Source organism: Ostrinia nubilalis, chromosome 3, assembly GCF_963855985.1.
Source record: "Ostrinia nubilalis chromosome 3, ilOstNubi1.1, whole genome shotgun sequence".
Classification (NCBI taxonomy): domain Eukaryota; kingdom Metazoa; phylum Arthropoda; class Insecta; order Lepidoptera; family Crambidae; genus Ostrinia; species Ostrinia nubilalis.
In genome coordinates, this window is record NC_087090.1 from 13,714,396 (window position 1) to 13,728,880 (window position 14,485).

General features: G+C 35.9%; 2 protein-coding genes across 2 annotated transcripts in view; both read right to left on the reverse strand.

Moving 5' to 3' along the window:
• The window catches only part of LOC135088004 (integrin beta pat-3-like), a 40,443-nt gene extending 39,469 nt beyond the window's left edge, over positions 1-974 (reverse strand). Inside the window, exon 1 of the mRNA XM_063982884.1 lies at positions 648-974. Within this exon, the coding sequence (XP_063838954.1) occupies positions 648-803 (156 nt within the window). The 5' untranslated portion in view covers positions 804-974. The remainder of the gene's footprint in view (positions 1-647) is intronic.
• A 2,784-nt stretch (positions 975-3,758) lies between these two features.
• LOC135088005 (integrin beta pat-3-like) lies at positions 3,759-12,128 on the reverse strand. Its single transcript, XM_063982885.1, has 8 exons — positions 11,904-12,128; positions 10,878-11,275; positions 9,933-10,434; positions 9,500-9,852; positions 6,665-6,826; positions 6,221-6,395; positions 4,907-5,282; positions 3,759-4,405 (listed from the first exon to the last, which is right to left on the reverse strand). The coding sequence occupies exons 1-8, from the start codon at positions 12,042-12,044 to the stop codon at positions 4,182-4,184; spliced, it is 2,331 nt and encodes a 776-aa protein (XP_063838955.1). The 5' UTR covers positions 12,045-12,128; the 3' UTR covers positions 3,759-4,181.
• Positions 12,129-14,485: the final 2,357 nt, after the last annotated feature.

Here is a 14,485-nt window from a genome sequence, read left to right on the forward strand (position 1 = left end):
TTAAAGATGAATTTCTTTCCGCGTATTAAAATTTGGGCCTCTTAATATTTAAATGGAAAGAACTATAAATATTAATTTATAATTAATTATTTATTACTTCATACCCAATTAGTTTCAAAGAATGGCAGTCAAAGAATTTAGGTGACATTTGTCGAGCCTGACCTAATAATACTGTATTTGGTCAAATATGTACATATTAAATAAGGAGTAAAATTACGTTTGAATGTTAATCAAGCGGTTAATAATACCATCGCAATTATATCATTAACAATCACGACATGAAAGAAACTTGCAAAAGTTTCATTGACCCTAAAGACTGCGGGTGACAATGAAATGCGTTTAAAATTACTTTCGCGCACACCCTACTTGATTTAATTAACTTAATAGTACAGGTTTAAGTTTAAACTTATTAACATTGAACCCGTGAACCGGGTCTTTGTTATTTCCAATAAGCTGTAATGATTCATCAAATCAGTTTACGATTGTGAAACAAAAGATGTTAGTATTGATTAAAATAATATTTTCTTTTTAGAGTTTTCCTTGAATCCCTCTTTCTATTTCCACCTTACCTTAAAAAATAACACATTGAAATCGTGTATTATTTTGTTGAAATTTTTAAATTAAAAATGGAGGTAGTTAATACTCACGTCTTTCTCCCTTGGCTTGTTGCACCAGTAGCCTCCACACCTGATGCAGTCGTCACAATTCATCACCGTTTCGAGGTTAACATTGAAGCAGTCGATCGCGAAAACTTGCTGTAACGAACACGCCACCAAAACAAAATAAAACACATATCCAGCCATCTTATTTTTTTTAAACAAAAGAAATTGAATACACTGCACTTTTTTATTAAGTCTAAACGGCCAGTGCTTATTTCTTTTTAAAATAAACAAAACTTTTTACGCGGTCAATTTAAAATTCAAACACGACTCGGAGCGTTCCAAATATGAAAAAACGCGCGCGCCGCGAGACGTCTCGCCACAGACTGTAGACGAACGCGACCTCTCTACATCAAGAAATAGTTGCGAGGAGATGAATCATCGCGGATCGAGGAAATTCGCGGAAATCGCATTTGATGGTGTGCGTGTATATTAAAAAAGTTATTAGAAATAATTATGTAACTTGTTTGATTCCTCTATTATGATAAATTACCTAGGTACTCAAGTATAGATCAGGTATAGTGGATTATTTATTTATGGTTCAATTAATTCTAGTTACGTTCTGCTTTTGCTACATTAATTAGGCAGGTGCCTAATTAATGTAGCAAAAAAAACAACCTGAAATAAGGTAGTATGTAGGTACATACTACCTTATTTCAGGTTGTTTCACGTAAGAGTTATGTATATCATCAGCAATGAAAAATATTTTATTATAAGTAGATCTGTAATTCATGTTATATTTTATTCTTTGACTTGTTTTCAGAATTTTTGTTTAATTTTGAAAGAAACCTAGATCTTAAGCCCATATAAAACTTTCGTTAATTTTGGGACACCTTTTACTTATACGATAAATATAAAACAATGCAAAAACATGTGATTTAAGTATTCTGTACTTCAATTTTACTGAAAATCAGCAGTCTCAAGTTTTCAGTGAAAGCGTAAGCCTGGCCTACCTGTATAAAGTCAAAGCCTAACTAATTAAATGTTAATGAAAAAATATTTATTTACTATATTTTTATCGTAAAGATTCCTATAAAACCCAAATACACGAGACCAGTCCATACAAGGTAGCGCCATCTGTGGTGTAATAATACATTAGTGATAAATGTAATTCTACAGGGTGTCCTAGAGGGGCAAATCAAATCCAACTTCAATGGAGGTAGCTTGACATAATCTGACCTAGTTAATATACCTCTAAAAATATGTTAAAATATTATTAAAAATGGTATGGAATTTTCTTAAGTTTACGAATTTATTTGCTACTTACTAACTAATAATAATTGCAAGCGATTGTTTGGTCCGACTGTAAACAATGTTTTTCTGTATGTAATAAAATAGTTTTAAATATTTTAGGGGTAGGTCAGAGGTAAGCTGCGCTCCCATAACAGTTTGATTCACCCATTCTGGGTCACCTGTATAACTCCTTAATAATATACCATAGTGTTTTGACGCTGTTATTTTAGGGGGTGGGTATGTAAAAGGTTTCATCGCCATTGCAACTTTTTAATCTCTACTTAGGCTGAGTTAACTTACTTACTTTAACCGTAAGGCTATGCGCGCACGGGTGACTTTTTGTTACAGTGTCAGTAGGTATATCTTTCTCATTTACACTTGTAAGAGAAAAAGAGAGACAACATTGTACTTATTCTTATCTATGGAAAACAACTGTTACGGTGATTAAAGTCACCTAAGCTAACCAGTGATTTTTGTTTGGAGTTTGACAGATTTTTGACGTTTGTTAAAGTAAAAGTAAGGTGGTTTAATAACTCGGCATAATAATATAAAATTCTCATGTTACAGTACCTATTTGTAACAAAATCCTCCAAAACGGCTTAACTGATTCTTATGAAATTTTGTGGTTACAATTAGTAGTCAGAAAATAGGACGTAATAAACTTTATTTTTCATACTCCTACCTGCAAAAAAATGTTATGCTGCGTTTACACTGCGCGGAAATTAGCCAAGTCAAGTCAAAAAAACAGTGGAGTGGGGATGAATTATGAATGTTTTTTTGACTTGACTCGGCTAATTTCCGCATAGTGTAAAAGCAGCATTAGCTGGGTCAGCTAGTAATTAATAAGAATCTTGTTACAAATAAGTACCTACTACATTTTTGGGTAGGAAAGTAATTAAACCACTAATATAATAAATACAACAATAAGGTTTTATTTATTAAGCTTAATTATTTTTAAATTATCTTGGACATTTACATATTTTAATACTTGTTTTTGTATAAGCTTTGTTTATACGAAGCACTTGTGTAGTTGTGATAGGTTCGATTTTTCTGCAAAATAATTTGTGGCTGTACGCTTAACTGTACTACGTTAATAGGTATGTAACTTAAAGTAATGTTAACTAAAATTTTAAATACATAAGGTTGTACAAGTTTTTTAATTACCTAATAAAATCTCAACATCCGTACTTAATTATTTTTGAAATCAACTGCAGGATTTCGAAGTGTGCTTAGTAACTAAAACCTCAAATAATATTTTTTTACATTAAGAAAATTAATAAAATTAAAATGATATTAAGAACAAGTTTTAGTTATTGGCATTCTCCAAAGTACCACTATACTCGTAGGTAATTAATTGTTTTTAATATTGTAAGTAATAAGTAACTATTTAATAAAATATTTAACTGAACTAAAATTAGAAATATTTAATTTGTCGTAAGATACTTAAAAATGTCGTAAAAACAATATCAGATCAAGAGCTAAGCTAAGATAGTTATTAGTTAAGTGTAGACAGCATGCAAACAATATGGAAAACTGCTTCAGCTATGCGAGATAAGCTTTTTTTGTCGCGGAGGAAATGATTTGCGCACCGTCACCACTGCCAAGGGATACGGTGGTGTGTGGGACTCCCGGCGCCTTGAAAAGGGCGATGCTCCGTCCTGAAAAGGACGGGGTATACCCACTAAAACCTCCGCGGCGTTCCGTCATCGCCCGAGTGGGGGTGTCGCGAGAATCCGGCCGTAGCCTTATGCCCGTTTTCACCATCAATCCCTAACTTGTAAGTGACCCCTATGGTAAAATTTAACAGGAATTTTGTTTTCAAAGGGGTCACTTAAAAATTAGGGATTGATGGTGAAAACAGGCATTAGACTTCCGCGACACATGCGAGATAACCTAAATTAACTTAGCTTAGCTCTTGGTCTGCTAGTTGCATTAGCCCCCACTGATTGGTAGGATAGGTATGTATTTGAAAATACATTTACTTTTTATTTACAGTGTAAACTCTATTAAAATGACATAAGGGTCATAATCTATGATCTGAGGTCATAACATTTTTCAACGTTATAGAAAGTGAACGTTAAATAGAGAGGCACGGTAGAGCACCGTGGTAGAGCGGATAGAAAGATATTTCCACGCCTTTGTATAACGTTTACAAAACTTCTAGCTGTTATTGTATTGGATAAAATATTTTTTTTCCAGCTTAAATGTTAATTGGGAAATAAGTAAAATCGCGTTTTAGGGAGTGTGGCGTTACATCGAATGACGTTGTAAAGAGTTTACGTATTTATTTTATTTTAAGTCTACTGAGAGTTTCCTGAAAACTGGATTGGATATTGTGGTGGAGGCAGGCCGGTAGTTTGGGTTCGTCTGTGGTTCCTCCTCGTGGTCGTCCGCGTGTTCCTTGAGGAACTGCTCGTACTCCCGCCGGTCCTGGGCGTCCGTCAGCCACTTCCAGCCCACCAGGGTGGCTATCCCTATCAGGATGATGGATCCTAGGCATATCCCGCCGTATACTGAAATCGAAAGGAATAAATTAATGTCAACAAGCATTAAGCACTAACAACTAACATTATGGGCGGGGCATATAGCTCGTAGAGACGATGGCCGTTGGGGCAGGAAAGTTCTCCACGGGCTGGATGACGTAGCGTGGGCAGGCCTCCTACTAGATGGACCGACGATCTGGTAAAGGTCGCGGGAAGAGCCTGGATGCGGGCAGCGCAGGACCGTTCATTATGGAAAACCTTGGGGGAGGCCTTTGTCCAGCAGTGGACGTCATTTGGCTGAAACGAACGAACTAACATTAAAACTGCATGCAGGAAGATTTATGAATGCTACTGACAACGCCACCTTGTAGCAGAGTTTTTGGCTGATACTCTGTAGGTACATATGTTAGCGACACGACAAGAAGAAGAAGCAATAAGCAAAACGATATCATCGTGGCCTTATAAAAGAGGCTTTAGAATGAAGCAATTTGCATGATTTTTATAAGATAAAAAGTTCAAAATAATACTAACAGTAGTAACTCTCCAAGCAATTCTTATAGGTTTGTACCGCCAGTTCAATGCCATACACACTATCATCGTATCTATACATATACCGGGTGTAGCACCCGACTTCCACTCTCAGGTCTGGGCAGATATTCCACGAAGAATCATCTGTAGAATTAAGGAATTCTACGCGCGTGATTTTGGTACCATTGTGGCACATTGGACAGGTTTCGTCGGAGAAGGTGCACTTGGCGCAGGCTTCTAGCATGATGCATTGGGGGTTGTGGCAGTCGGGACAAGGTAGTATCTCGCAGTGACGGTCCAGGTTCTCCCGAGCGTCCCAAGCAGCAGTGCGATCACATACGCACTCCCCGCACCGGCATTCGCCTCTCCCATTGCATAGCTGAAAAAGCATTTAGGAATCACTAGCTTGTAATCGATTAAGGCTGAGTTGCACCATCTTATTTTAACTTTGACAACGTCAAAAATCTGTCAAACTCCATACGAAAAGCACCGGTTATTGGTACGTTGGTGGTGGTGCAACTCAGCCTAAGAGTAGGCGCACATCGTTGATTTTTAGTTGGCCGATAGTTGTGCCCGATTTTAATTTGTATGAAGAATCGGCCAAATCGAATCGGCGTAGTGTGCGCACTCCCATACATGCCCATACTGATCAACTGCCCGACTAAACTATCGGCCGACGAAAAATCAACGGTGTGCGCCTACTCTAAATGTCATAAGTGTCACAAACTAACCCGTTGTCCTAGGTGAGCAACGGGACGCGAAATACGACCAATACTTCATGTGATATATGACAAATGTCATGACATGATACACACGTCTACGTAGGCCAGTAAAGTTTGACAACACTGAAGTGTCCCAGACGTTTGACATTCACAGGAGCGCGCTACTATCAAAGTGGGTTAATAATTTAGACTTGACGTTTCAGAATCATTGCACTTTATTATTAAAACTACTTGATATTTTTACATCGGGTCGTCGCGTTGCCGCGTTTATCTTTCTCCTACGACAACGGGTTAGTGAGCAATATCTCACGAAGGACAGCATGTCCAGCCCCCCTAGACAAGTGCCAAAACGTCACAGTTGTAATGTCGAAAGGCTGTTTTTTTTTGTATGGATTTTTTTTATCTATTTATTTATTAATAACTTTATTGTACACATAATAAACAGTGGTACAACAGGCGAGCTTAATGCCATGTGGCATTATCTTCCAGCTAACCAGAATATTAGACAAAACAGAGAATTAATTATATCGCTTTGTGAACGGATTCTATTTTCGAATCAAAAAGTGCCACATGTATATCTTTGCTCGTTACTTACTTCTCCGCTCGATCCGATGCATCGTTTGTTGAAGCTAGGACACTGGCAGGCGTCACCATTCCACTCCTTGGAGCAAACGCATTTTTCTTCTATGCACTTCCCGTGCCCGTTGCATACTTCGTCGTTGTGTCTCGGGCAATTGTCGCTGTTGAATTGGCAATACTTTCCCACGTAGCTATGAAAAAATAAGAAACAGATTCTAAATAGGTAGGTGAAAATTTTCATGTGAATTAAAATTATTTTATTTTCAATTCGGTCTGTAACCGTTGGCGCGTGTAAACGGCTAGAAGTACCTGGCGCTGAGACGTCATATCCACGCTCTGGTATGTGGTATGGAACGGGCCGAACTCGGGGGAGGTGTGCGGTTAGTGCGAGGGAGAGTCGCATTCTAGCGAGGTGCGCAGTTAAGTCGACAGGGTTGTATATCGATGCTAAAACACTTACGGCGAGTCACTGATGCAAATGCAAGATCCGCAAATGCAGGATCCGTGGCCGCTGCACAGTTCCTTGTCGCCCTTGGCGATGCAGGTGGAGTTGTCGTCGGCGCCCGGGTTCTTCGGCTCACCGGGCAGGCTGTTCGTCAGGCAAGCGCACTTCTCACCATATCTGCAATGAATACATATTCTACATTACAACTTTTAATCTCAAATTAAATAAGTTGTATTATAAACTGACTAATGTCCACGTTTTCACGGTGACATAATTCTGTCTGTATAATACGACTTAGTAACTTAGTTTTTTTATGCAAGACAAGGCAGGTATTTGACCGTAATCGCTCTCTCTCTCTTAAAAATTTTTCAAGAGTATTTTTTCAAATTCTACTTACTTTACTAAGTATCTACTTACTCTAGTAGTAACAGAGAGAGATAGAGAGAGAGAGAGATAGAGCGATAACGTAAATGCGCCTATTACCGCCAGTTTAAGCTGTCTTCGGATAAACGTTAGAAAATTAGATATAAGACGTGGTGATAGAAAAGACACTTTAATTTATTTATAACAATGATGAAGTAATCTTTGAATTCAAGTAGTAACAATGAGTATACAATCACACAATAATTAATAAATAGCAATTTAATCTGAAAAAGCAGTTGTTTCTATTACCGACCTATAGACGAGGTGTGTTTCTATTAACGTTTTTTCTGTTTCTATTACCGACCGCTAAGAATATTGCTCTTCAATTGGGTATATTCCAAGAGGCACGGGTTCGATTCCCACTCAGAGGCTCGGGAACCACTTGATTTTTTCAAGTTAAATTTGTTTTGCTTTTAGTTTTAGTTAAATTTGTTTTTTTTTTTCAAGTTATTTTTTTTTATTATTAAAAGAGAAAAGGCACGCTTCTCGAAAATAAATAAATAATCAAGCAGAAATAGTAAAATAATAAATTCCTCTATTATACTTGATTACGCGGTACCCGGTGTTCTAGTGAGTAGTGGGGGTCATTATTTAAACTGTATTTGAGTTTTAATAAAATTTAATTTTCATTTAATATTTTATTTCTATTTTTAATTTGACTATAATTTTTAATTAGTTTTTGATTGATTTTAATTGTGTGTAATTTTGTATTTTAATTTAAACTATGAACAATTGGACACTGTCTGTATAATTATTTTAAATTATTTTTTTATTATTCAAAAGATCCTAAAAAGTTACATAGTAGTTGTGATAACGCATGATTGGTTTGGTGTCATGTCATCAATGTTAGTTATATACAAAATAAAGGCTTATAAGTCTTCGCAGGTGGCGTTATAGTTATGAGGCGGTAATAGAATTAAGTATGAATATTACTTTATTCTATTAGCGACCGTAAAAAAAAACAGTAACCAGCTAAAATATCTACTTTAATGAAGACGTGATCAGTGAAGTGACATTTTTATTAGGTTTTATTTTATATCAAATAGGTACTAATTAGAATTTAACAGGTTTTTATAAAATCTATTGTCATACATTATTAGAGATATTCTTTAATGTTCATTGCAGTTTTATGCCAAACCTATGACAGTTAACATATGGCGTTAATTGATTTAATTATGTGAAATATTCTTATGAATCGATAAAGATAACAAAATGGAGGTTAAATGCGTAATTAAAGATATAAATACTAAAATAAAAAACGTTATCAAAATTCTAACAACGCCATGGGTCGTTATTAGGAACCAAATTATTAAAAGTGTTTCTATTACCGCCCTTATTTAAAATTGTATTTAAGCGACAAAAATACAGCAAGAGGGCTATATTGAAGTTTTATTAAGGAAACTAAAGTACGAATTAGTATTGTTATGCAAAAACGTGTTGGTATACTCATTTTAAATGTGTTAAAATCGCTAATTAATAACAAGGTGCACCTTAAGTAGCTGGGAGCGCGTCAGTATGAAAAATGCGCCCGTTGCGGGCGCGTCCCATTTAATGTCAAATAACTCCGTTTACTGGTTATTTACGAACACAAACTTTAATCGTTGTGATAGTCAATAAACATATCTAGATATTTTTTAGGTAACGTGTTTTCTGGAACCTGTTATTATGTCTTTCATGAAAGAAAGAAAAATAGGGCGGTAATAGACTACAAATTTTGGGGGGTCGTTAATAGGCGCACTTACGTTAATTAATTTTATATGGTTCTGTACTTCTTAGTAGAAAAGGCAATATTTGGAATCACTGTAAACTAATATGTAGTTGGAGGCGCCCCAAAGGGCGATGGAGCGGGCTATGCTCGGAGTTTCCCTGCGTGATCGAATCAGAAATGAGGAGATCCGTAGGAGAACCAAAGTAACCGACATAGCTCGCAGAATTGCTAAAATCAAGTGGCAGTGGGCGGGGCACATAGCTCGTAGAGACGATGGCCGTTGGGGCAGGAAAGTTCTCGAGTGGCGACCACGGGCTGGAAAACGTAGCGTGGGCAGGCCTCCTACTAGGTGGACCGACGATCTGGTAAGGGTCGCGGGAAGAGCCTGGATGCGGGCAGCGCAGGACCGTTCATTGTGGAAAACCTTGGGGGAGGCCTTTGTCCAGCAGTGGACGTCATTTGGCTGAAACGAATATGTAGTTAAAATGTGTTAATTATGTGTGTGCTGTGAATTATACTACTAAAGGAAAATACTCTACAGTGTAACACTGATTTTATGTACTTTTATTAAAAGGGGATTCTGATGAACAGACGAGTTCACGGGGATCCCTTGGGGGATCGGGTTAGGGGATCCTAGTGGACGAAAGGAAATAATCGATAATTCCTACACATAAGCTTTACCGAAGAGGTTCATTAATGCAACCTCTTGTCAAACTTACCTATGCTCATCACATTTGCACACTCCGCATGTAAATGTTCCTGCATTGTTACATAGCGGTGATTGAACCACAGCATTTGGACAGTCGCAGTCTTTTATTAAATTTACTTTAAGAGTTAACTTCTCGTTAATTCCTTCGATTATTATGTCAATTTCAGTTTCGTTTTTTGTTTTTTCTTCAAAATAGTTTAAAGCTGTTATAGTACCAATGAATTGTTTCTCTTCCACCTTCTTTACATTACAATTTAAGGTATTTACTTTAGTCGTAGCACAATCCGGATGGAATGTAATATGGAAGTCATCATTATGTTCAGAAGGTATATTTACTTTTAATTTTATGGTTCGAGTTATTTCCTGAAATAGAGTGTAAATTTTAATGGCGAACTACGAGTACTTATATTAATATAGAAACATTTTGACTATGTTAAACTTACTTCATAAATGTCGGTAAGAACAGTTGTTATCTTTTTGCCATCATCGATTGTAACATATTTTGATCCACTTATGGCTTCACTGAGATGACTGTAAATATTATCTACATTCTTATGTACAGCAAAAATAATAGTGATTTGTTGATCTGATGCTAATTTTCTAATGATGCTCACGGAAGGGTAATCCATGTTTAATTCGTTTGTATAAACACCATCTTTCATGTAACATTGGCCATCGTAGGGTTTGTAAATGCCTGCTGAAATTCCATCACCAGCTTGGTGAAAAGGTCCATCAGTGAAAAGCAGGATCAGTTTTCTGGACTCAGTCCTCCACTTGATGAGATCTGTGCAGGTGATGACCTGTGCCAGTGCATCCAAACCTCCTTCTGGTTCGTCAAAGTTGTATCCTTGTAAAGGCTTGTGAACCGTGTCCTTGAACTGGGTCGAGTTGTCTGTTAAACTCAAATGATTTCTAAAGGAGTATGTGTTTGTGCTATTCAATATGCTGCAACAGAATAAATTCAAATTCAATGATTTATTTGCTAGAATACATAAATTACATGCTCGTTTTACAAAAGCAGATCTTATGGCTAATATGATTCCTATGTATTCAGCCTGCAAGTAGACGTACAAATATTTTATCAGTCAGATTATTATTTAACATACAATGTTACAAATCAAATTAATGTATTAATATTTCAGTTAATAAATTTACAATGTCAAAAAAAAAAATGTAATAAAGTATGAGTTATTGTTATTTTTATGATTAAACTTGATCGGAATAAGAAGCATCATCGGCAATACAGCACTTCTTAAGACATCCTAATAATGCCATAGTTGCATTGCATTATTTCAGGAAATTTTTATGTTTGTATACTGTATTAAGCCTTACTGTAGTATGCGTTTTTCCGTTTTTCCATTACGCCTATAAAGGAAAATCTAACTTACTCGGTAAAAGGTATCGCGTTTTTATCGACGAAGGTCCCCATTCCTAACTTGATATTGGTTGTTAACTCCTGCATAGTGGCAAATATGTTCAAGGCCTGTTCTTCAATCTTATCTTTAATTCCTGCCATCGTGGACGATGCATCCAGTAAGAAGTAAAGGTCGACTGGGTAGTTCGATGCTGGTTTGTAAGAAAAACTGAACTCCTGCGGCTGACCTGCGCGCAAATCCAGTGTGACCTCTTGGGGCTTAATCTGGATTACTTTGCCTATGTCAGAGCTGAAGTCTACGTTTTTGATGGGGTCTGTGGAGATTGTGTTATTTGGATTTTGTACTGCTCCGAGGCACCAGTTCTCAGAGACCAATCTGGACGATTGGCATCGCGCGCCGTCGAACTGTGTCTGGAATAAGTCAATCAAGGCGTGGTATTTTTATATCTGTATGTATGTATATCTAACCAATTTATTATCGTCTTCTACGTTTACATTTTTTTCTTAATTAGCTTTACCGGTATTACGAGTAGGTATACCTACGCGCCAACCATGCATTCTTCTTGCAGTTTCAGAATTTTAAATCCATTAGAGCGCTTTCACAGCGCGGCAGTGGAGTTTTTATAATGTAAAGGCATGCATCCGCTGTCACATAGTATGAAATTTTCGGCTGCGCGGCTGTCACGCCTTTGTCGCGCTGCTAGATCGCCTAAATGTGAAAGTGCTCTTATTCCAGAAGTTAGTAGGTATTATTTCTGTTGTTTTCCGGGACAGTGGATAAGGTAAAAAATATTAGTAACCTACTTTTGTTTTAATCCAAATTAGCAAATAATGTTAGTAATAACAATGTGATGAAAATTAAGGAAAACTACATTTTCAAGGACATTTTAAAACCCCTGGTTTTAAATTTACACCTGGTCATTAGAGTTTGTGCAATGTAATTAACCTGTTTATTTCAGATAAACTCCGTGGCGTATTGTTTACTTGTTATATACTGTAACTTATTTGCAACGAAAATTTTGATACTATAGGAACTCACCAAAGCACACCATACGCAGACACTAGGATCCTTGATGCAGTCGTTGCAATCATCAGTGTGGCTCGCACATGTGTCTGCCTCACTCCCTTGGCCCATGACCCTGGCCAGCAGTACCAGAACATAGAATACAACCACACCCATGGCTTCTGGGTCTTCTGATTACCAACTAAAATTAAATATGATTCCAACACCGGAAAATCAAACAGGAAAAGTATTTGATTTAAGGCAAAGGACTATTTGTAAATTGTCAGGCTCGGGATGGATTAAAAAATAGAGATTTTAAGCATCTGGTGTGTTAGAATGTATATGAATCCTAACGATGATTTGTTATGTGAGTCCAGACCAATTTTTCTGTTTTGGGTAGAGCGTTAGTAAATTCAGGACTTATTGTTTTTTTCCATGAAAATTTATAAAGGCCCTAATACTTCGTGTTACCATTAGGTGATGGGGAATCATTTACCTACATAATGTCTTTTTTTGTTTTGGTTTAGCCTTTAACTTTTCCAGCTAGTTTCATAGTCAAGATGATTCATTCCGGTTTATTTTAATTATTAAATTTATTTTAATTCATTAATTAATTAAATATATAATAAATAAACATAGGAATAGTAATATAGGTTTCATAGTCTTAAAATAAATTCCGAACCTAAAGGGCCAGGTATTTGTAACTAGAAAATTACTTATTAATATGTTCTAAAACATCATTTTTATGAGCTACTAGCTGACCCGGCGAACTTCGTACCGCCTTAGCGTAGAGATTTTCTTTATATTTTTTTCCGTAAAAACCTTGTACAGAGTATTAGAAAACTACAAAAAAAAATCAGCCATATCGGTCAAGCCGTTTTCATGTTATGTCGTGACAACGGAAAACGGGTTTCATTTTTATACAGGGTGACTGGAACTGAACCCGCCATAGCTAATACGCGTATAGAGGAGGTCATTTGCTAATTATTGAACCTTACTTTCTATGACTAAAGTTTTATAGTTTAGGAGATATGTCAATTTTTATACTTTTTTTAGATTTTTCCGAAATTTGACCTAAAAACTGCTTCAATTTTTTTTCTCGCATGATTTTAACCGATTTTTTTATTTGATACTAATCTATACTTATAATAAATCTGTAGAAAGGTCAATTCTGTACATGAAATATATTTTCAAAATAACTATCACGGGGTGATTAGTGATCGATACTGATGCCAAAAATGCAATCAGTAAAATTTTTGTCTGTCTGTCTGTCTGTCTGTCTGTCTGTCTGTCTGTCTGTATGTTCCTTATAGAAACAAAAACTGCTCGACGGATTTTAACAAAACTTGGTACAATTATTCTTCGTACTCCTGGGCAGGTTATAGGATACTTAGGAATTCCCATGGGAACGGGAATTAGCGGGAAAATTCTTTTGTGTGAAAAATCTAAACCGCTTAAGTTAGACGCTTGAAATTTGGCATGCAGGTATCTAAGTAAACTTAAAGCTTAGTTACAACAGGATATTGCAAAATTCCCACGGGAACGGGAGTTAGCGGGAAAAAACATTTGTATGAAAAAATCTAAACCGCTTAAGTAAGACGCTTGAAATTTGGCATGCAGCTATCTTAGTAAACTTAAACCTTAGTTACAGCAGGATATTGCAAAATTCCCACGGAAACGGGAGTTAGCGGGAAAAATCATTTGTATGAAAAAATCTAAACCGCGTAAGATAGATGAAGGGGTTAAAACGGGATCCACGCGTACGAAGTCGCGGGCGGCCGCTAGTATCGAATAAAACCTTTAGTCAAATAAAATACATTTCAGATCCAGATAATGATTGAATAACTAGTCACGAGCCGCCAAAGTTCAACAAAAGTACAAACCACGATAAAAAATTCAAGTTAGAATTCGATTTAAAAAAAAGCTAATGGTGATAATGGATTGCCAATAATCTTAAAAATATATCTACTTTCTCTTCTTTCCAATGATATATCACACGTAGTAATTAGATATTGAAATTTGTTAAAAATTCCAAGTTTATGGAAGAAAACGGAGTAATAATACGAAAATTATCCATACAAAGTTTCTTCAAACATCTCATATTTTCTGCTATACTCCTTTTCATAACTATTGTTGTGTGTTTTTTGAAAAATGAATTTAAAAATAATAATCACATCATGAAGAAAAGAGTTTAAAAAAATTCAAAATCAACTTTGTATGGATAATTTTTGTATTATTACTCTATTTTCTTCCATAAACTTTGAATTTTTGACAAATTTCAATATCTAATTACAACGTGAGATATATCATTGGAAAGAAGAGAAGCTAGAGATATTTTTAAGATTATTGGCAATCCATTATCACCATTAATTGTTTTTTAAATCGAATTCGAAGTAGAATAATTTATCGTGGTTTGTACTTTTGTTAGACTTTGGCGGCTCGTAACTAGCTATTCAATCATTATCTGGATCAGAAATGTATTTTATGTGAATAAAGATATATTCGATATTAATATCAAATAAAAAAAAACTGTTGAAATCACGCGAGAAAAAAATTGTAGCAGTTTTTAGGTCAAATTTCGGAAAAATCTGAAAAATTGACATATCTCCTAAACTATA

Coding starts and splice junctions, on each gene's coding strand:
- LOC135088005 (XM_063982885.1), bottom strand. CDS start 12,044: ATGGGTGTGGTTGTATTCTATGTTCTGGTACTGCTGGCCAGGGTCATG. Junction 9,853..9,932: donor TTCTTACCGACATTTATGAA/GTAAGTTTAACA, acceptor ACTCTATTTCAG/GAAATAACTCGAACCATAAA. Junction 6,827..9,499: donor TGCAAATGTGATGAGCATAG/GTAAGTTTGACA, acceptor TATTCATTGCAG/ATATGGTGAGAAGTGCGCTT.